Source organism: Amblyomma mixtum, chromosome 3 (genome assembly GCF_055824585.1).
Source record: "Amblyomma mixtum isolate Tamu chromosome 3, ASM5582458v1, whole genome shotgun sequence".
NCBI classification, from domain to species: Eukaryota; Metazoa; Arthropoda; class Arachnida; order Ixodida; family Ixodidae; genus Amblyomma; species Amblyomma mixtum.
The window spans coordinates 222,795,268-222,818,469 of NC_143014.1; the positions used below are offsets into that span (position 1 = coordinate 222,795,268).

Sequence of the window (23,202 nt, forward strand, 5' to 3'; positions counted from 1 at the left end):
TGCACAAAATTCACATACATATTGAATTGCAACAATGTCAGAGATGTTGCGGGAGAGATGCCAGGCTTATGCAGTTTACATGCAGCTTTTTCTCACGTCTTATTGAGTATATACGGCTGCTACAACAGTCATAAAGAGATAGACATGCTAAAAACTTAAACAAGAGAAAAATTTATGTGCTTACCTCTGAATGAATTCCAATGTGGCTTGCACTTCTCGACTGTATTTCATGTTGAGACAAAAGTATGCAGCAAAAAGGATCTCCATGGCAGCCAGAAAGCTCAGGCCTTCAAAGCACCTCGCTCCATCGAGCGTCACAATGCATGTGCAATCAAAGGTACTTGTGCCTGAAAAGAAAATCTCCTTCAGCGCCAAAAACTGAGTTCGTATTAGATGTTCGCAATTGTGGAGAAATTCTTTTTTTTTTAAGTGCTACAGTTCGGAAGAATAATTTTTGGCATGATAATATGAACATGAGGCCTACAAATCTTTCACACATAGCTAGTCATGTCACCACAGCTCACAAAAAACATTGTCAGCACCTCTATGTAGCATGCTAATGATAGATGCTCAAGTTATTTATAAAGCAATGGACAAGAGCAGATGAATGAATGGCAATGCATGTGAAATTTTCTAAAGATGACTCTGAAGTTGATATTATAGCCCACAAACCATAATTCTACACCTGCACTAGCAGGGTTCAACCAGCAGATTATGCTGCCAGCTGAGAGAAGACTGCGGCATGTGCATGGTAAAATTAGCTAGCTGGGCATGCCTCATCGAGCTGCATTGAATCCGACTTAGAGGATAGTTCACAACAGGCCCCTTCCACTGTTGTCATTCTAGTTCTTTGTTATTGATGAGGTTTCATATTTTATAAATATGCTTTTTAGGAAGTTATACTACTGCTCGAAGCATCCAGAAAATAATAAAAATCTTACCAAGTACAACCACCGCTGGTTTGAGGGGTAGGTCGCCAATCAGTTCAGCAACACAGGATGATGTCTGTGGAGGTAAGAAGCAGTTATCATAAGCAGATGAATATAAGAAAACTGCATGTTCAACATGAGGGCACACAGGTAACAAGTGTACTGAAGAATCACAGGAATAATGAACATCTACCTAACCGCAGCAGCAGGACTACAAAAATGAAAGTTCACAGCTTTACACTTTGGTAAACTTTGAGGTGGTGCCCAGAAGATTTCATTTAAACACTGATGGATGGTGAGCAACTGCCCTAGAGTGTGCAAGTTTCATCTACGGTCATAAAGCAGAAGTTGTGTTAATGTTGAGAGGCTGCCAACTGAGTATCCATTTCCACAATAATCTCACCTCAAAAACACGAAATAGGAGCTCTGTCTTTTCCTTGAAGAAAATGCACAGCAATGGGAATCCCACATTGAGCAGTGCGTTTGGGTGGCCAATGTCCTGTGCTGCCTTGTCTGCCATAAGGAGCAATTGAAGTGCCTCGTCTACCTTCAGGCTGTGCCGCACGAATACGTACAAGACCTCGAGGTCTGCAATTCTTGATTTACAAATAATCCCACCAGCTGCGGGTCAGTTAGCCTGAAAAATGAGACCTTTGGCTGTAGATACTGCTTGAGATCACTGCAAACACACATACGAGTGGATGAAAGGTAATTTATGTACTTGCACAAGACTCACCTTTTTCAGAGTAAGGATCCAGTGCTAATCAATTTATCAACACCAACAAAGTATGCCCTCTCAACTGTGCATCACATTACCCCTAACCTTCACTTTTTGCTCTGCCGTCTTAGTGCGAAATTGTTGGTCATATACAATGTGTTTCAGAGAAGCTTGCCGCTAATTGTGAAAAATGAACTTTTTCAGTTATGAAGACTGGTTCATAAGCAGAATAATACCAGTGTAAGCAGACAACGCAAACAGGTGAAATAAAGTAGGCTCGTAAGCTAGTTAAATAATTTCTGATTATTAACTCTATAACTATCGCATTTAGGCAACTGGTTGCAACTAAACATTTGTAGCCGGCCATTAATAATGGCCATATCAGTTTTTGGAGTTTTGAAAACACGATTACCCTAGATGCTGTGGCTCAGCAAATTTCAGCTACATCATGCCAAAATACACGCATTTTTTAAATGCATGCAGGGAAAGCAATCCCTCCAGTGCACATAACCAGTCGAAATAGCCAAACTTTTTGAGTCTCAGCGCCAAGGGTAATCTTGTTTTAAAAATTATGAAAACTACAAATCTCTAATTGTAACCAGGTGCTAACTGTAATAGTTTAAGCCATCATAAATTAGTTAAGCAGCCAACTAGTTAACCCTATTTACCTTTGTTCTGATGTCCGTCAATACAGGTATTACTATGCGGCAGGAGCCGCCTTCATACCTCAAAAAGGTCTTCCCTGAAACATCTGGTATATGCTTATATGTATGACCACACAGATACTCCATGCTTACTGTGACATACTGTCAACAACAAGGGTAAAAAGACTGCAAAACTAGTTAATTTTGTACGGCAGGGCAAACTTAAAAAGCTGTCAGAAGGAAGCATGACAGTTACAAAAGCAACTGCACCAGGTGCAGTCATCATCATCATTAGCCAGACTACGCCCACTGCAGGCAAAGGCCTCTCCTATGTCTCTCCAATTAACCCTGTCCTTTGCCAGCTTCAGCCACCGTATCCTCACAAAATTCTTAACCTCAATCGCCCACATAACTTTCTGCCGCCCCCTGCTACGCTTGCCTTCTCTTGGAATCCACTGCGTTACCCATAGGTACAGTCTACTCCTGACTATATTAGCTTCTACTGTTGCACTAATGGTGCGTGCCATTGGCAGAACAGGAGCACTCAAAAGCATCCCAAGAGTGCTCTCTCGGAAGTAGCTGCGTTCCAGTAGGCAAACAGGAATAGGAGCAATGTGATCCAAGGGCAGAACAGGAGCACTTTGGCGACGCCGAGAGCAGTTGCAGCTGCTCCCGCTCAAAATGCAGAGTGCGAATGAAGTCACGCGACGCAAGTGCGTCATACCTTTTTTTTTTCGGTCATGTTTTCATCACTTTGGCTCGACTTGTGTGCAAGAGCAATGGGGACTCAAGTTCACGTGGTAATCAGCGCGAATTTGTTGCCATTGAAAGCAGTGAAGACATGAATGACTCGGCATCAGATGTTCAGCCTCTGCTGTTGAGTGAGCGCGATATGGTGGCGGCGAACCTAGCCTGGTTGAATAGCGGAAGTACTTGAGACGCTGGACGACAACAGCAGTGACGCTTGCTGACAGTTGCAGTGACAGCGTCCCAACCATGCCACAAACGCGTTATGATGTGTAATGTCTTAAGAGGTTATTTTTACACCAATATGCGCAGTTTTGGCTGGTTGTAGCAGAGAACGTCATACGCATCTACTCTGACCGCCGTACCGGCCACACATTGCAAGCGCATTCACCACACATGATGCTGGGAAGGTAAATGATCTGATCACGTGATACACCTTCACCCTCACGCCTGCTCTCGGAGAGCACGGAAGGTTTCAATGGGAGAGCACTCATTCGTACTCTCGCTTGCTACTACTCTGCTCCTCACTGCTTGTTGCCTCTGCTCCAGTTCTGACAATGAAATGTGCCTTGAGTTTCAAATTAAATAAAATTTCAAACCAATTTTTGAATTTTGCTTACTTTTTTGACAAGATAATAAATGCTCACTGGCCTGTTATTCATGGACTTATTTAAGTGTTGTTGGAAGTAAAACTTTCACATGGAACATGGCACTAAAAGTGCCTTAATCAAATACATTGCTTACCCTGCACATACTGCCTCCAGCATTGCTTTAACATGCACTGAGTAACAATTATTTTTCCTGAAGCCTCAAACAGCATTTCAATTTACTGACAATGCAGCTTTCAAATACGGTCGCATACATACCTTCTAAAATGGGCCATGAAGTGCTGCTGCGTGAACAGCAAGGGCCAGTTCTTCTGCACATCACAAGCTCGCTTGCCCAGAATGTTGATAGTCACTCGAATTGCTGCATAGGCACGCATCAAGAGCTCTTCTCGCAGAGGAATGTCTTGCTCCTCTTGAGCTTTCAGGCTTTCAGCAAGAAGGATTTTTTTTGCTTCCTAACAATCATCAAAGCCTACACTAGTGACTGTTGGCTGCCATTCTATGCAGCCATAAGTTGTCCTTGCTGTTGCCCTCTTCAGAGGCCCTCCACATAGTTCCTCACAAAGGTGCTTACATCCACGCCTTGTGTTTTCAACTCGGCACTGAATTTTGTAAGCAAGTCCATGAAACGTTCTACCCCCTGAGAAGGTGAGGAGTGCATCACAGAGTGCTGATGGATATCTCTGGCCTACACAACTGGCCACTGGCCGGATGGGCTTTGCAATTGGCCTTGAGCCACTTTTGCACATTGCTGTTGCAATTAGTCTCATTACTTCTTGATATTTACTTCGTTCAAAAAGGTTTGAGGCTCATAGAGCTGTTAAGAGTTTATGGGACAGGGAGTTCCTTGGAATCAACAATGACTGAAAATCTTCCAGTGATGGCTGGGGGGACAACGTTGAAGGCTCTTTTGTAAACAACATTCAAATGCAATCAGGTTTGGCAAAGGAGTTGAAGAGTGGTAACAACACCAGCACTTACAGCAGCTGAGAAAATTATGAGATGGCATTCATAGCATAGCATTTACAGTCATTTAAACCTGTGCCCAATATTTTTGGGTTTAGGGGGTTGAACGTCCCAGAGCGACTCAGGCTATGAGGGATGCCATAGTGAAGGGCTCCAGAAATTTCGACCACCTGAAGTTCTTATGGGGCAGAAACGTGGAGGCTAAGAATAAAGTTGAACTAAATTGAGAACAATGTGCAATGACACTGCACACTACACGGGACTCTAGAATTTCGCCTCCATCAAAATTCAACCACTGCAGCCAGGATCGAACCCAAGCCTTTCGGGTAAGCAGTCAACCGCCATAACCACTGAGCCATCGTGGATTTTTGATCAAGTCAAGTAGTCTTTAGCATGATGCATCATCATCATCAGCCTAACTAAGTCCACTACAGGACAAAGGCCTCTCCCATGTCTCTCCAATTAACCTTGTCTTGTGCCATCTGCGGATACTTCATCCCTGAAAACTTCCTAATTTCATCCGCCCTCTTGACTAAGACGTCCCCTGCTAAGCTTGCCCTTGTCGCGTTACCCTTAACAAACTTTATGCAAAAAAAACAGTGCGAACAAACGGGGACGAGACGAAGAATACACAGGAACAAGCGCTGACTCTCAACTAAAGTTTAATCACAGGAAACACGCTTATAAAAGGAAACAGAAAACAAAAAAAAAACTCCAAAAACAACGCATGTGTTACTATGTGATGTCCAGATATGCAACCTCACAGTCACGCAGGAGCAGGGATGGTTTGCTAACACACAATCTTGGTTTCTTTGCCATGTTGTAGGCCTCGATAATTTCCCTGGTCAACTGGTCGGGGTGTTTGTACAAAATGTCAGTAAAATGTAAGGACGGAAAACATGATTGACACTCTCGGCAATGATCAACTAGATTAGTGGAGCGATTAGATTCTAATGAATTGAGATGTTCTCCGAGTCGTGTGTTGATACAACGTCCCGTTTGCACAATGTATATCTGACCACAGGATAGAGGGATTTTATAAACTACCCCTTTGGAGCACGGCACAAAACTTTTAGCGTGCTTAACACCACAGGACACTACAGATTTCTTGGGGTTGCAGGACTTATTTTCTACTGCTGAACAAATTTTAATGAGCTTATTCGGGGCCGAAAAAACCACATCAACTTTATACCTATGGGCCACATTTTTAAGACCATGAGAAAGGCGATGCGCATAGGGAAGGACTGCGAACTTTTTCCGTTTCTGTTCTTGCTGTGAAGACGGCAGCAATGTCGGCGCTTTAAGCTTTTTAATTATTTTATTGCAACCCAAAGTGATAAGCTCAGCTGGATATCCTGCTTCCTTAAGTCTCTTAGCCTGATTATCAAAGCTTTCTTGCATAGCATGGTGACAAGATTTTGACAACGCAGATGACAAGGATGAAACAACAATCCCACATTTCACTACCTAAGAATGATGTGACTTATAGTTCAGCAGCGGTTTGTTGGCCCGTGGCGCGTAATTCCAACACATGTGTCCCTTCCCTTCAGTCAAACATAAATCTAAAAATTGTATCTGGTTATCGACCGGTACCTCAGTGGTGAACTGTAAACCCCATGCATTAGCTTTGAATACTTCTAACACTGTAGACATGTGCTTAGCATAGTCCGTTTTTTCAATGAGAATCAAAAAATCATCGACGTATCTGAAAATTCGGTACGGCATCCCACACAAATCTTTCTGGATAGCTCTATCCACGAATGACAGAAAAATGTCACTAAGCGCAGGCACTACTCTAGACCCAATACAAACACCCGCTTTCTGGGTATAGAGTGTGCCTTCCCATTCAACAAAGGTAGATTTAACATAAAAAGACAACAGCTCAAGGAACCCAGACACAGAAATATCACAAACACTTATGAATTGTTCTTCATCATTGTCCGAAGTGATGCAAACAAAAACAGCAGTCATCATTTCCTTGTGCGGCAGAGAGTAGTATAAATCTACCACATCAATGCTGAAAGCCGAGCAAGTACCTGGGTTTTGCGCCTGTAAAAATTTGACGACACACTCAGAGTTTGGTACCTTAAAAGGATCATTAATAGATAAAGCTGACAAATGTTTCTGTAAATATCCAGAAATTTCGTGTTGCCAGGTGCTCTTTTCCGTCACAATGGCCCTAAACTCGCCCGCTTAACTATCCTTAACAAACGTCAGTTATCTTGCCTTTCCATTAGATGTCCTGTTCATTCTCATTTTATCTTATTTAGATTAAAGTATCATTAACTAGCATTTGTTCCATGACCCGCTCTGCTTTCTTTCTGCCTCCTAATGTTACAGCTATCGTTTTCCTTCCCATAGCTTGCTGCATTGTTCTTAATATAAGTTCAACCTTTACTGTTAGCCTCCACATTTCTTCCCCATAGGTGAGTATATACTATATAGCTGTTATATACTTGTACACTGCCATACTTGTACTTGTACACTTGTAAATACTTGTACACTGCCATTCATCACCTAAGAGTACCTGCCAAATGCAGTCCACCCCATTCTTAATCTCATAGTTATTTTACTCTCGTAATCCAGGTCTGCAGTCATTACCTGTCACCCATGTGGGTGCACTCCTTACAGCTCCAATAGTTATCACAATTCTGCATATTAATTTTTAGACCAACCACTCTGCTTTGCCTGTCTAGGCCATGATCATGCTCTGTAATTTGCCCCCTGAGCTTACTTAGTAAAGCAATGTCATCAGCGAATCGCAAATTACTAACGTATTCTCCATTACTCTTATACTCAGCTATTCTTAATCAAGATATCTGAATACCATCTGTAAACACATGGTGAATAGTACCGGAGAGATCGCGTCACTCCCTGCATGACACTCGTACTAATGGTGTTCTGTCACTTTCCCTGCGAAGGAATATGGTCGCTGTGCAATCGCTGTAGATTTTTTCCAGTATGCTTATATGCCTCTCCTACACACTGGTTCTCTGATGCCTGCATGACTGCTGAGGTTTTGACTGGGTCAAATGGTTTCTTGTTGATTAAATATAGGAGTTGGTTATATTTTACACTATTCTCTCTTGTCTGATTGATAGTGTGAATATGGTTCTTTATAGAGTACCCTTTACAAAAGCCAGCCTTGTCTTTTGGTTGACTTATGTCCAAGGTTGATCTAATTCCATCAGCGATCCCCTTAGTCGATATCTTGCAAACAACAGATCATAAGCTGATTGGTCTGCAATTCTTTGATTCCTTGATAGCCCCTACCTTATGAAGTAAGGTATATTAGTGTTCTTCCAAGATTCTGATACACTAAAGGTTGTGAGGCACTGCGTAAACAAGATTGCCAGTTTAGCAGGGTGGCAGCAGGATGGACCATTGGGCAAGTCTACGCATTTCACTTTGAACAACATGGGTTACTCTGAGCTATGCTTGCAAATTTAAACAAAATTGCTTTTAGCCAAGAGGGAGCAATACAATATGCATTTATGCATTTTAACAGAACATAACCCCGAGAAATGTGTGTGTAGCCGAGTTAACCTTAATGTGGTCCAAAAATTATTTTGAGCCAAAATGCTGCTTTTTGTGGGGCTTATTGTTCGAAACCTACACCTGAACTAGGAGAAACGTTGTGGTGGAGAGCTTCACATCATTTCCGACCACCTAAGGAACTTCAATGTCTATTGGCATCACACAGTATACAGGTGGTTTTCTATTTTGCCCATTTCAAATTTGACTGCTATGGCCAAGAATCAAACCTTTGACTTCATTCTCAGTAACAAAACGCTATAGCCACTGCACTGCCTTGGCAAGTAATATATATTTTTACATTGGTAAACAAAAGAAAAATAAATTTTGCATAGGACAGTGATGTGTGAAGAAAAAAACTGCAAGATGGAGTTAGCAAACACAATTTAATTTGTTAAAAGTGTGGGAATCCTGGCTTTCCGCCGTCGCCTTTGCGCGGCTGTGCCGGCCTCCCGCGTTAATTCTCCTCTTTCCCTTGCTCCCGCCTCAGGCGGTGGAGAGGCGGCTGGGTGACTAATCACTGTCATTTAGCCACAGCTCCGCCCCGGCTCCCCAAGGGCCTTTGCCATTGGCGCCTTTTGGCGGGAATTCGGGACCCATTTTGGGCGGCCGCGCACCGCGCGACCGTCCGAGCGGGGCCCAGGGAGAGATCCCTCCGAGACAGCGCAAGGTGCGTACGCTACTGTTTTGTCCGTGCCGGCCTTTGCCGTTCGGACCAGTGCATATACTCGAGCTCGCCCGCACGTGTCCTCTGACCTGCAGCGGCCCGAGCCTGTCCAGCGGGGTCCAGCGACCTCCGACAGGCGTACCTTGCGTTGATTGCCCACTCTCTCTCGCAACCGGCCCAACGGTCGACACGAGAGAGAGATCACAGCACTGCCGCGGGGACATTCTCCTGCAGCGGCGTGCTAGCAGCGCACACTGCTAGAGTCGCTTCGTGCGCGCAGCGGAGCCTTGCTCCTCGCGCGCCCCCGGGACGGGGTGACGATTGAGTGCGTGTGTACTGCTGAAGGACGACGTGAATAAACGTCTCCTTGGTGAACTTGGAGGCCTATTTCTTTGCGGCGAATCGCTCTCCTCCCAGCGGAGGTTGAGTGCACCGCATCGGTGTCCCAGTGTGTGTGTGGTGATGGCTGATCGGGGCCCTTGGCTCGCGCGAAGCTCGAACCCGCGGTGGTTGGTGGCCTGTGTCCACTTAGAAACCCACAAAAGTCATAAATAAATGTGAATATAAAAATAAATGACCATATACTGTGTTTCATGCATCAGATGCAGCGCTGTCAAAGCTGGTGCTCTTGTTTGCGCTGCCTGCAACTGTAATCAAAAAGTGCTGCATTCCTCGTGGAGAGCAAAATAAATGCTTTGCCTGCAACCTTATTACATGATGCATTTGTCATGAGCTCGGCTAAATGCGCTCTTATTCCTGATGGCATATGCTATCACTTTCTTCGTGCCTTTGAACACTCGGCCACAAAACAAGCACGAATAACACGCCTGGCTAAATTTTCTCATGCAGACCTGCACCTGCTGTATGAAATGGAGGATAGCAGCCACCCCAGAAGTGCATAGTGGTGGCAACATCAGTGCAGATTTGAAGAAAAAAATATATAGTGTTCACACTGCATCACTCTACTGATGCAAAAGGCCTGTATGCTGTGCGATGCCAGTGCCTGCACGTTAAAGAATCCCAGATCGTTGAAATTAAGTAGGAGCCCTGCACTATGGCATCTTCCTTAGCCCACATGCAGCTTCGGGATGACAAGCCATACCAGCCTGATGAATGTAAAGCAATGTGTCACAACACACTTCAATGCACACTAGAGAAATGTTATGTTGCCAGCCTCATCTATGGCATTCTCTGAGTATCAGGGCTTGAAATTTATATTGGCCACAAAATAGGTGGTGCATCGCCCAGTGAACAGTGATGGAGTGTTGCATGCATTTTGGTGAGCACGTATCACGCATATCAAAAGCCTGAACAATGCATTTAATGTAGCTCTGCACTGTACTGAAAGCATCGTACCTGCACTGGAAGCATCTGCAGAGGAAACACTGGGGCCAAGTATGAATGTGAAGCCCAAGCTGCCACCAAAGTTCTCTTGCATGTACTTGAAGCTTTCCTCATCAACCTATGTGCCATCTTCAAGAAATACCTAGGGCAGAAAAGACATTATACAATGTGAAATTTTAAAGCAAGGATCAATATATACAGTTAAAACTTGATTTAACGAAAGTCCCAATTTAACAAAGATATCCTAATTCCCCCTCAGACGCCCATAGGGTTCAATGCTTTGACTAACTCGAAATAACGAAACTGATTCCGTGATCTGTCCCAATTTAATGAACCTTTTTTCGAGAAATAAAGGTGAAAAAGTGTTAATTTTTGGTCTATTTTGTAGAGAGCACCTCAAAATTTATTGATTGCGAGTCAGCGGTAACAGCGCGGAGCACCTTCGTCCTGTTTTTTTTCAAACTGTGCGGCACAAAACGAGAGTTGTAATGTTGAGTCGAGTTCACCAGATGGTGCCTGCAGTAAAAAGGTTTCGTGCCACATTTCATAGATGGCGCTGTTGCAGTTCAGCGTGTTTTTTTTGTGTTGTGCTGTGTGTTCGCTCACCGTCGTCGTCATGCGAATATTTCCACGTGCCTTTGAGCGCATATCGTTGTCAAGCTCAGCTTGCTAGGCCTCCGGTCAGTCTAGCCTTGCTATCGTGAACGCAGACATGGTGTGTGTGAGCAAGCGCGCCGCTAACCCTCCTGACTAGCAGATGGAGCCCTGCAAGAAATGAAAAAGGCTTACCCTGGATGAGAAAGTAGATATAATTCGTGCTGTGACAAGTAGACAGAAGAAATGTGACATGGCTGCAGCACATGGCATTCCAGCAAGTACTCTCTCTACAAAATTGAAAGGGAAAGATGACATCCTCCGCGCTACTTCATCTGGGAATCTCTTGCGCAAAAAAATGCTTAAGACTACTCCCCAAGGCAAAATTTAAGAGGCCCTCTTCACAGGGTTTATGGATTTGAGGGCGAAGAATATTTCCATGAGTGGAGACCTGCTCTAACAAAAAGCTCGCTCTTTTGAGTGCTTGCTGGGCGACAACAAATTCAAGGCAAGTCCCAGCTGGCTGTCGCGCTTCAAAGAACAACACGGCATCGTCGGGAAAGTGCTCAGCGGTGAAGCAAGCACCATAAGCATGGCTGTAGTCGGCAACTGGCAGTCTGAAGACGTGCCCGACATTCTGGGAAATTATGCCCCCAGTGACGTCTACAACTCCGATCAGAGCGGTGTCTTCTACCTAATGCTGCCTAAAAAAATGCTCGCCCTGAAGGGCCAGGTGTGCCACAGCGACAAACGTACAACAAACAAAGGCTGACTCTTTTGCTGTGTGTCAACACGGAGCTGTAGCCAAATATCTGCCATGCGGAGCTATGCTAGTTATATTGTTATTCAGGTACAACACCACATAAACATGATCAATATTGTCAAAGCACCATAATTATGATATATTATCAGGTGACAGTACTGCTCATGGCATTTGATATGTTCGACCAAGCTAAAAAAATTTACCATAGCTCCATAGTTCAGTCCTTTCTGAACTCAACAGTATAAGTTTAATTGAAATTGCACAATAAGAACATAACGAAAACTTCTGTAAGGGTATTACACGAATTGGAGAAAACAGCATTTGAGGTGTGCGCGTGCCAACCATCTGGAGGCCTCTGTAGAGGCCTCTGTAGAGGCCCTCAGAAAACGGCGCAATGCAGACATTCCGAGAGAACTTCACGATAGTGAGTAATACCCAGATTAGGGAAGAGCCCCAGTTTTCAAACAAGAGCAGAATGGTGGCCATTGGATATGTGGTTTTACCACATTTTGCTCCGAAATGCCATTTCAGAGTTTTGAAGTCATCAAATATATCATATTTAGTTTGGTCGCTGGAGACCAAATTATCATTACAACAAAGCGCAGACAAGACAAGGATGAGGAAGGAATACGCTGGCACAAGCTCTGACTTTCGACAAGGTTTGTTGGAAAGCACATCAAAATATATACATTGCGGCCTGAAAAAACCAGCGAACAAAGGATGCCTTGTCACATTCACATTGGGTGTGTTGAAAACAAAATAAAAATTGATTATGAAGCATTTAATAACACGAACTCCTTCTTGGCGAGCGATACAGAAGGTGCGCTGACACACTGAATCTGGTTTTCTGAAATTTCTGTGCCGTCGATTATCTCATGCACCAACTTTTCCCTGTGTCTGTCTGGCATAATGCAGCGCATGAATTCTGGCACACAGCGTTCAGGATCTGGCAAATGATCGCAACTGCGACAGTGAATCATCAAATTCCCCCTGACAGCTTTGTTTACATCGTAAGGGTACTCTTATTGGCACACCTGCCAGTTTTACTAATGCAAACATAGCCATATTTCAAGGGGATCGAGTACACTATGCCTTCAGTGCAGTCAATGAAGCGCTTCTGATGTTTGACTGCGGAACCTTCATTTTTTTGCCGATCTTGGTTGACACACTTACACAGGTGCTGAAGCTTCTGAGGTACGGAGAAAAAAACATCAACGCCAACTCAACTGCCTATTTTCTTTAATTGGTGCGATAAATTGCGGATGTAGGTGACAGGCACAACCTTTCTTTTGGGAGTTACAGTCTCAACGGGGGGCACAACACGGCTTTTTCAAGGCACTCGGCTACAGACACCAACAAAGGTTCTGGATATCCAGCAATAGACAAACGGCTTATTTGCTGGGCAAAACTGGGTGCCATGGCGTACACACAGGATTTTATCAAGGCATTTTAGAAGCAAAGTTTAGCAATAGCTCTTTTCACCAGCCTCAAGTGAGCCGAAGAAAACGGTTGATGTTTTTTCCGCACCTCAGAAGCTTCAGCACCAGTGTAAGCGTGTCAGCCTAGATCAGCAAGGCAATGAAGGTTCCACAATCAACCATCAGAATCGCTTTAGGGATTGCACAGAAGGTATAGTGTACTTGATCCCCTTGAAAGGTGGATATGTTTACATTGGTCAAACTGGCAGGTATGCAGGTGAGAGGTTAAAAGAGCACCATTACAGTGCGAACAAAGTTGTGAGGGGGAATTTGATAATTCACTGTCGCTGTGATATCGGTTATCAGTTCAAGCACGTACCTATGACGTAGGACCATCTCGGCACATGCTATAAAAGCAGAGCCGTCGTGGAATAAAAGTTAATTCGTTCCTGCCCTCATTCGTGCATTGTGTCTTATCTTGGCCATGATAGAACAAATGGCGACGACGGGATGATGCCACGATTCTGAAGAAAGTACCGGTGCAGCTGCTGCAGCAGAATGGACGGCCGGACCACAATAAGAAGGCAAGCGTTTCAAAACGGCAATCCCTGTAGCTTCACAACATTTTGGAAGCATGCCAGAGTTTAACCCATGAAGCGACTATATCAAGCCGTATTTCGAGAGGTTTGAGAATTTTGTGGCACTTAACGACATTCCAGAAACAAAGAAATTGAGCTTGTTCTTGAACGTAGTAGGCAGTACAGTGAACGGGGAGCTCAAGAAAATTCTAATTCCTGACAGTCCCACTGACAAGACCTTTGTAGACATACAGAAGGTACTTGAACAACACTTCAGTTCCGAGTACTCAGTAATAGCTGAGCATTGCAAGTTCAACAAACGCACGCAGCAGGAAGGAGAATGCGTCAAGGAATTCATGACGGAACTTAAACACCTGGCGCGTAATTGTGAGTTCAAGGCGTTTCTGAATGATGCCTTGAGGGATCGCCTTGTGGCAGGATTGCGCAACCAAGAGACTCAAAGGATATTGTTCGCAACGAAAGACTTAACCTTTGAAAAAGCTTGCAAGACTGCACTCGAAAAAGAGCTTCCTGCAAAGCAAACAAAGGAGCTGCATTTCTGCATTTCTGCAGGAGCTGCATAGGGAAGGCCATTTCTATGCTTTTGGATACGGGCGCAGCTGTCACGTTGATGCCCGAAAGTGTTTTCAAGCAATGCTTTCCGCAGATTAAATGCAAGCCAACCAAGGCAGTTTTGAAAACGTATACAGGTGAGCCTGTAAAGCTGCGAGGAAAGGCAACCATGACCATTGAGCATAACGGCTGCAAGGCTGAACTTCCACTGCATATAGTAGAAGACCAGGGCAAGGCTATGCCTACACTTCTAGGCCGGGATTGGCTTGAAAAGTTGCAACTTGACTAGAAAACCGTCAGTGCTGTCACAGAGAACACTGATGTCGATTCTCTGCGAAAGACATTTCCAGAAGTTTTCCGTACAACACTAGGATTAGTTCGCAGTTTCGAAGACAAAATAGCTATAGACCAGAATTGTACGCCTGTGTTCTGCAAAGCTAGGCCTATGCCGTTCGCTACTAAAGAGGCAGTCAGCGAAGAACTTTGTAAGCCGGAAAGTCAAGGCATTTTAAGAAAAGTCACCAGCAGCAAGTGGGCGACGCCCATCGTACCGGTTCCGAAGCGTGGTGGTGAGATCAGAATTTGCGGAGACTACAAAGTAACAATCAATCAAGTACTTAAGACTGATTGTTACCCGCTCCCGCTTCCTGAGGATTTGTACTCAATGCTAGCCGGTTGTAAGGTATTTTGTGTGCTGGACTTGTCCTCTGCGTACCAGCAAGAGCCTCTCGGTGAAGATTCCAAACCACTGCTCACGATAAATACACATCAGGGGTTGTACGAATTCCAAAGGCTCCCATTTGGAATTGCGAGCACACCAGCTTTATTTCAGGCCATTATGGATAAAGTACTAGAAGGAATTCCTAACGTCGGGTGCTATATAGACGACATCATGCCAGACGGAACGGAACGGCCTATCACATTCATGTCTCGCACTTTAACAAGCAGCGAGCGGAACTATGCTCAAGGGGAGAAAGAAGCACTCGCGCTCATATTCTCTTTGCGACAGTTTCATCGTTACATGTATGGGCGCAAGTTCAACCTATACACCGACCATCAGCCACTTATCGGACTTCTTGGGCGTGATAAACCACTGCCATCTTTAGCAGCTGCCCGGATGCAGAGATGGGCACTGACGCTAAGAGCATATCAGTATGATCTCAAGTTCAAGAACGGCAAGAAAATGGAAGTCGCTGATGCACTGTCACGGCTACCGCTGCCGACAGCCTCAGGCAACAACGAGCCGGAGTGTTTGGCTGTTTTTGACGCAACCCCGCTGACAGCTAAAGAAGTCGCTCGGGAAACAAAGCGAGACCCCCTTCTAACACTCGTTTTAAGCTACGTTCTTTTGGGATGGCCAGACCATTACTCTGAAGAGCTGCGACCGTTTTTCACACGGAAAGATGAACTGTCTGCTGAACAAGGGTGCGTAACTTGGAGCAATCGAGTGATTGTGCCGAAAACCCTGCAGGGACATGTGCTCTCGTTGCTGCACGAAAGGACATATAGGAATGACTCGTATGAAGATGCTGGCACGAGCATACATGTGGTGGCCTTTCCTCAACAAAGACATAGAAGAAACCGTTCGGAATTGTCAAGTTTGTCAAAGCACTCGGCCAGCAATGTCGGCCAGGCCTCTGCAACCATGGAGGTATCCAACAAAAGTTTGGGAAAGGATTCACGCTGACTACGCTGTAAAAGACGGCGTCAATCTGCTAGTAGTAGTCGACGCGTATTCTAAATGGATTGAAGTGTTCGGCATGACATCGACGACTGCCGCTAGAACATTGGAAAAACTGGACACTCTCTTCGCGGCCTACGGCTACCCCGAAGAAGTTGTTACCGACAACGGGCCGCAATTCACTTCGGATGAATTTGAAGAATTCATGAGGCACAGGGGTATCAAACACACGAGGACACCTCCATATCATGCAGCTTCAAATGGAGCCGCAGAGAGACTCGTAAGAATGACGAAGGAAGCGCTCCTAAAACAGGTTCTACACGATGAAAATGCTAGAGTAAAGAGTACAGTACAAGACTGCCTGAATAAATTTATTTTTTTTATCGAAACCCGCCACACTCGATGACTTCACGGACGCCTGCTGAAGTTTTCCTCAAGCGTCTGCCTCGAATTACTTTGTCTCTTCTCAAACCAAGTTTTGCAGGGGACATGGCGGAGCGTCAGAGACGAGACAAGGAACAACGTAGCAACCAAAAAGGATGCGCAGAATCCTTCTCCGTGGGCGATGCAGTCTACGTGAAAACTACATGTGGTGAGCCTGTGTTGTGGCATGTAGGTATTGTTGAACAAGTTGTCAGCCCAGTCACGTACATAATTAGGGTCCAAGGCCGACCACAGTTCACTCACGTTGATCACCTGTGGACCAGAAAGACCAGCATACAGACTGAAGCCATCAATCATACGACAGCACTAACCAGTCAGGAGAAAGATGGTGCGATTGGTCTAGGAGGTTCAGAAGAGCCGCGATGGGTTTCTCAAGATTTGTCTTCTCAAGAGGTCTTTTCCAGGTCCCCGGATCATGCAATTGAAGTGCACAGCCAACCTTCTCCAAGAAGAGATCCAACTCGGGTGACCTCTTCAGAGCCAAGGGTGTCCGCCGACCAGCAGACCCCCGGGCCCTGCTACTAAGACCACCACAGGACCCACAAGCAGTGGCAGGAGGAGGGCGTCCAGAGCGCGGCGAGACCAGGTCTAACGGCACAGCACATGAGGAGCCTACCCCTACAGGAAACCAGTCATCAGCAGTAGCATTGCGACGAAGCACCCGTGCGCGAAACCCTCCCAAGAGATACACTACAGAAGACTTCAGGAAGAAGAGATAATAGTAATTAAAATGACTTTTGTTTCACTAAGAAGGGAAGAATGTGATATTGGTTATCAGTTCAAGCACGTGCCTATGACGTAGGACCGTCTCGGCACATGCTCTAAAAGCAGAGGCGTCGTGGAATAAAATTTAATTCGTTCCTGCCCTCATTTGTGCGTCGTGTCTTCCCTTGGCCACGGTAGAAAAGTCGCGGTTGCTATCACTTGCCAGGTCCTGAACGCTGTGTGCCAGAATTCATGTGCTGCATTGTGCTAGACAGACAGAGAAAAGTTGGTGCACGAGATAATAGAGGCCACGAAAACCACAATCATTGTGGTAGCACACCTTCTGTATTGCTCACTAAGAGTTCGTGCTGTTAACTGCTTCATAATCAATTTTTGTTTTGTTTTCAACACATCCAATGTAACTGTGACAAGGCATCCTTTGTGCATTGTTTTTTTAGGCCACAATGTATATATTTTGATGTGCTTCTCAATAAACCTTGTTGAAAGTCAGTGCTCGTCTTGTCATGTCTTGTCTGTGCTGTTTTGTCATGATGAATTAACAAGCCCGTCCACCCACCTTAGCAAAGGTCAAATTAGACCTTGAGACCTGGTAGGTAGGTACTTAAAGTATATTGAACCCGAATATGCCATTTTTGAAAAATTTTAATTTTCGCATTTTTTTCACCATTTCAAGACCAGCATCTCCAGTTAAAGTGTAGCAAGAGTAGATAAGAAAAATATGATGGTATTTTACACTTCCTGAAACTACCATTCAAGCAAGATATGTGCCAAACAGACAAGCCTCTAAAGTGACCACCAAGAGATGAAACAAGACTGAAACTAAGCTACATAAGAGAAAAATTAGAGAACAACCTTACAATAAAATATGTCACACTGATGCATTTGCTAATGTACAGCCTACACTTATGATAATAAAGCCTGCAAATCTTTCATGTCATTGCTACTTTTTTTGTAATACCTTGCATTTTAACCCCTGCCTGAAACACACCATCAGCTGTTGCTGTGGGCTCCAGCATTTTCTAAAACCACTTTCCCAGTGTTATACCAATGTTCCAAAAATCTTTCAATTGCATATCTTCACAAGTTTGGGTGTAGTATATTATATAGCACAAAATATAGAAAACGGAATTACTACACGTAACTAATCCCATGTCCCGGAAGCAGGTTGCATGCCAAGGAAATCAGGAGTTCTGTAGGCAACAGGCTAAAGGAATGCCCCATGAACTTGCTCCAGGGGCATATTGGAACTCACTAATGCTTAGAAGGCGCATCCCAAGACTGAACAGAGACAGTAAACTTTATTGTTTTAAGACTCAACAGAGAAGCAAGCTAGACATTAATTCAAACATACTCAATGTAGATTAGTCCTCATTCTAGTTTAAAAACTTGCTTCAAGCTGATCTACAGAAGTAAGAAAAATGGCTACCTTGCCATCTCAGCAAGTCAAGATCTTTTGGCTCTGGTACGTAACACCTTATCCAACCAAATTTCAAGGAAGGTCATTAAAATCTACCCACATGTGAACTGAGACAATGCTTACTCTCAGTAATTTTAACTTGAAGGGGACTGAAAATATGTTCGAACTAAACAGAACCTTCTATACACACTTCATGCTGAGGGGAGAAAATATATCAGTTCAGATAGCCAAAAAGACACATGAAACTGGCAGGCCCAGTGATAAGTGCAGTGTACTGTCAGTAGTCCCATGCAAAACAGAACTTCCTCAATGAAATCAAACAAGATATCCACAAAATGCCTCTACATTTGTCACTGTGTTGCTTGCAATGCAAATTTCTGTTCTGGTATGTTTGGCTGCATTTTAGATGTGCAAATAACAAACACCGCACTTCATACACTTTTTTCTCGCCTTTTATCTGCTATGATTTAAGCTGCATGCCTGAGCAAAAGTAGGCGAACTTTAACTTGCTTTGAGATTGCTGCATTGGGACGCCAGGGCATATGTCTTCCTTTGTGGCCTTCCCCTTTATATCTTCAAAGCTCTCAACTGCCACAAGTTTCTCAATTTTGTGATCTTGGCTCCAGATTTTAACCAGCATCTGCCAAACAAAAGAACAATATGATGTTATTCCCACAGAACCATAAATGTCTTAAACATGGTGGTGTGTGCTTTGTGCATCGGAAGAATTACACCACCAAAAATGTTCAGACAGTGCTATCACAGAAGTTTCCAGTGGACCAACTAACAAAAGCAGTCTTTTGCATAGCATAATGCAGCCACTTCTGTATGTCAGAGTCAGCACACTTCTGTTCAAGGGTAAAGCATATCATCACCATCCCAACTGCGACCATTGCAGGGCAAAGGCCTCTCCCATATCTCTCCAATTAAATCGGCCCTGTGCCAATTGTGACAACTTTATCCCTGCAGATTTTCAAACCTAATTCACCCACCTAACTTTCTGTCACCCCCTCCTAAGCTTGCCTTCTCTTGGACCCCAGTCTTGGAAATGAGGTAGTAATTTTCAGTTATCGCCTTCATTTGTCACAAGGGATATACAAGTACAGGAGCGGACAGAAGTAAACAGAGCACGCCGTACAAGAAAGAACTGCATGGCAGAGAGAGAGTGTCTCTTGAAAGAAGAGAAAAATAAAGTTAACTTTTATCAATTTTGACATGGTGCACTTAAATCAGAAAGGAGTTAGCCCTAATAGCAGGTGTTTGCATGGTGGATCACAAATGATGGCAACACCGAAGGGGCGCTGCCAGCAGGAAGTTCCGGTTTAAGCTAGTTTGTTCATATTGGACCTGCAGAAACAATGCGAAAAATCAATGACAAGCATCTGTCTTGTTGAGGGTGAGGTTCATTATTCTTTGTAATTTTGTGCTGTTTCTACAAAGCTGGCAGGAGGCTTTTACAACCTCGTTCTACCTCTGAAATGTTTTTCTTCAATCTTCTTGACACTGTAGTGAATGCAGCTGCATTTATATACACCAATCTTGAAGTTTCTAACACACATGGTCTTGCCCACACCTTGCTGGTCTATGCTACAAGAGAGCTTTCACAGCTATGAGCAAAGGAGTGAAGGTAGTTTGGAGAACCAAGATGGACGATGGAAGTGTGGAGAACACAGATGGAAGCAGCACTAGAAGTTGGTCAAATGTTTAGGGGAATACCCCAAGGTGGAGTAGATTTGTAATAAAGGAGTAATTACTAAGTAATTAATTAAGGTAGAAAGCTGTTAGCTTTCTTTTGTAGACGTATGGCTGCGCTTGGGTACATGTCAATGAGTAATTACTCCCTTATTGCAGCACTAGAAGTTGTAGGTCACCCACCGAAATGCCAAATTATCCTTTCGAAAATATTTAGTGAACAATGCTGCAAATTGTTCAGGAGACCCAAATCGAACAAAATCGCAGCAAATCACTTTTGCCTTTGTTAGTTCTCATATGTTCTGGACTGCGTTACGGCATTAGTTATTTAAAAAGATGAGGATCTATAACTTGCAGCTGTATAGAGCAACTAGTTAGTGTCACTTTCATGTCGGACATCACCATGGGAAGATTTTGCACATGAATGCAGGAAAATTACTCATGATTGCTAATGAGTGATTGCTAATGTGTGACTGCCCACTTATTAAAAACAAGTATATTATATGTTTTGCACCTTCTTTATCTTGGAATGATGACTGCCTGTTCTAAAGCCTCCTTTCAGTGGTTCTGAACTGCATGTGAAGTGACCTGTCACACATACCTTGAGGAACCAGACCAGATGACAGAGGAGTGCAAATGGATCATCAGAGAGCCAAGGACACAAGATGGGCTGTAGGCTTGTGTATCAAGAAGTTCACTTGGAGGCACAATGCAGAAGTGATTTGATTTTCTGTCAGAAAGCTTGTAGACTCGATAGTTTAGAAGAAATGCAGAGTCAACATTTTCAACAAGAAAACAAGGAGTGACATCTGTTCCACCAACAATCATTTTGATCTCATCAAACGATGGCTCAAAGGCTTCTTTACACAGGAGAATATAGCTTCCAAGGTTATAGCTCATGCCTTGGACAGCGACCATTGGGGCATAATTAAGACCCGAAATGTCTTGGATAAATCTTTGCAGAGCTTCGCACTGAGGCTAGTCTATGTCCTTTAGTTCACAAAGCGGGTTCAACTCTGTAGTACACAGGTGGGTCACAAAGGCCGGCACTGAGCAGATATGTTTAGAAGCAGGTGCTTTTCAGCCAGCGACTTTGTAAGGTTAATGTAGTTTCCAGCAGACCTTGAACACCTTTTAAAGAACTGGTGCTTGCTCTCAAATCTCAGTGCTCAAGTCTTGATCAGAGGACAAAACTGTGTAATGAGATACGGATAATGGACAAGGTAGTGATGCCTCACCGGAGTGGTACATCTGGAAACAGCTTTCTTCTCTCTTCTATGTAGTGTACAATAAAGAGAGAAAGCACAGACACCTGGCTAGCTGAAATGGCTGGTGCCATGACAAACTCGACAATTTCTTGAAGAGCTATAAGAAGCTGCCACACGTCATCCATAGCATCAAGCACTTTACACCTACAATCACAGGCAAGAGGAGAAGAAGAGTGTAGTTCTGCATTGCATTTCCACCCAGAGATTTTCCACTAGGAGGCACACAAGAGGGCTCGTTTTCGATGTCAAGAGAAGAGTACTAGAACTTTGACTGGATCATGATGTTTAAATAGCTGTATGAAAACCACTTGAGTTTCTTAACAAAATCACTGATCATAACAGCCATGTCATAGTCCACAATACCTTCGAAAAGGTCATGACCAAGGCACGGTGGCAGCTCTGGCATACAGACACGAAATTTTGCCAGTGCATTCAAGGGTGAGTTCTTTTTGACACCTTTGTAGTGCTGCAAAGTCGGGCCTTCTTCAACCATCTGCACAGCGAAGTTATATGACTCTTCGGATGTTTCCCTCTAAATTACCTTTTTGAAATTCATCAAATGTGATGTTACAATAATGACAGATGTTTCCACCTCTTGAGAAATTCTCCAGAAAGCCTCCAATGAAATGACTACCAAGGTTATCACCAGCAACAAAAGATAAGCCAACATCACAGTGGCAACCATTAATTGAAATGCCCTCACTTTCCAATGTCTTCAAATCATAAATGAGCCTCTGAAATACTGCTTCACTCCCAAAATCCTTGATATCTTCCTCGTGGCAAAGGAGAACAAAGCTACTGCTGATCTACCTGTGATCTCACAAAACTTGGAAGGTTCCCCAAGCTCAAGTACACAGCCAACATCTTGTGTGTTCCAAGACTAGGTCCCAAAGTATTTGTCGCCTCAAAACCATCCTGGTATAGAATGAGAGAAAGCTTTTTGCCACTGAAGCACTGTTTCTTAGCAAAAACTTCATTATCAGTGAAGTCTGTGCACACATCATCTTCACGAGGCTTTGGAATAGATGTGAGACAACTGGCTACCTCCACATTAGCAAGGAGTGAATGAATTGTGCGCGTCACTGGCACATAATGATAGTGCCTCTCCTCATTGGCGGCATTCAGTACATGGGGCAAATTTTCACGGTAGAATTTTGACCTGCAATGAATAGATCGCAACATGCCTGTATTTGAGAGAGCAGACTGGAAGAGGTCCTTCAGGAAGATTTGAGAAATTAATTGTTGCTCTTCACCATTTCTTGAGGACTGCGTGTTTACAATCAACGTCTTCGGCAGTTGTTGTTGAGACATATCATGAAGTCTACGTAGGCCTTGGACAACTTCTTGGGTCACTGCATTGGGAACCAGATGTTTTGTCTCCAGCTTCAGCAAAAATAGTGCAAAAAATTTGAGAAAGCTAGGCTGATTATCAAATGCATCATCTTCATCGTCACTGTTCTCATTTTCTTCTAGGTATGAGCTCTAGATGCTGTGGCCTTCTAACGGTTGCACAGGGCTGGTGCATGCGATGTCCTTTTGTTGACTGTTTCCAGCACCCAAATCACTATAATCTTCAGCAGCAGCATCTGTCACATGCTTTTTTTGGCGTGATACAAACAGAGATGATTTTTGAATGAGCCGAGTGTAGTGAGCCAACTGTAGCAGCCCTAAAAAGGGCACCTTACTGCTTCTTTGCGCCTCAAGTGGTCCCGGGTGTGTTCCCATAAGGCACTGTGATTGCCGAGAAGCACAGAGCAGCCAAGCTGTGCGATGGACTTGGACATGGGGGTATGACACGCTCATTTACAGACCTATGGCATCTGTTGACATGGCTTCGTAAAGCCGCAAAGTTTTGACAGGTTGCTGCACACTGGTGAATGCCACAAGATGC

At 44.1% G+C, this 23,202-nt stretch overlaps 1 protein-coding gene across 3 annotated transcripts in view; it reads right to left on the reverse strand.

The window, feature by feature from the left end:
* LOC149353812 (uncharacterized) overlaps positions 1–23,202 on the reverse strand; it is a 44,330-nt gene that overhangs the window by 18,187 nt on the left and 2,941 nt on the right. For 2 of the 3 annotated variants that reach the window (XR_016291043.1, XM_089582838.1), the window contains exons 2-6: positions 10,170–10,299; positions 3,905–4,007; positions 1,333–1,566; positions 942–1,005; positions 185–347 (exon numbers count right to left, since the gene is read on the reverse strand). Coding sequence is in view for 2 of the 3 variants with exons in the window: in XM_089582838.1 (XP_089438964.1) it covers positions 185–347; positions 942–1,005; positions 1,333–1,449 (344 nt within the window). In the remaining variant the exon portion in view is untranslated. Of the gene's footprint in view, positions 1–184; positions 348–941; positions 1,006–1,332; positions 1,567–3,904; positions 4,008–10,169; positions 10,300–23,202 lie in introns of those variants that run through there. The other variant, XM_089582840.1, reaches the window with a different exon arrangement.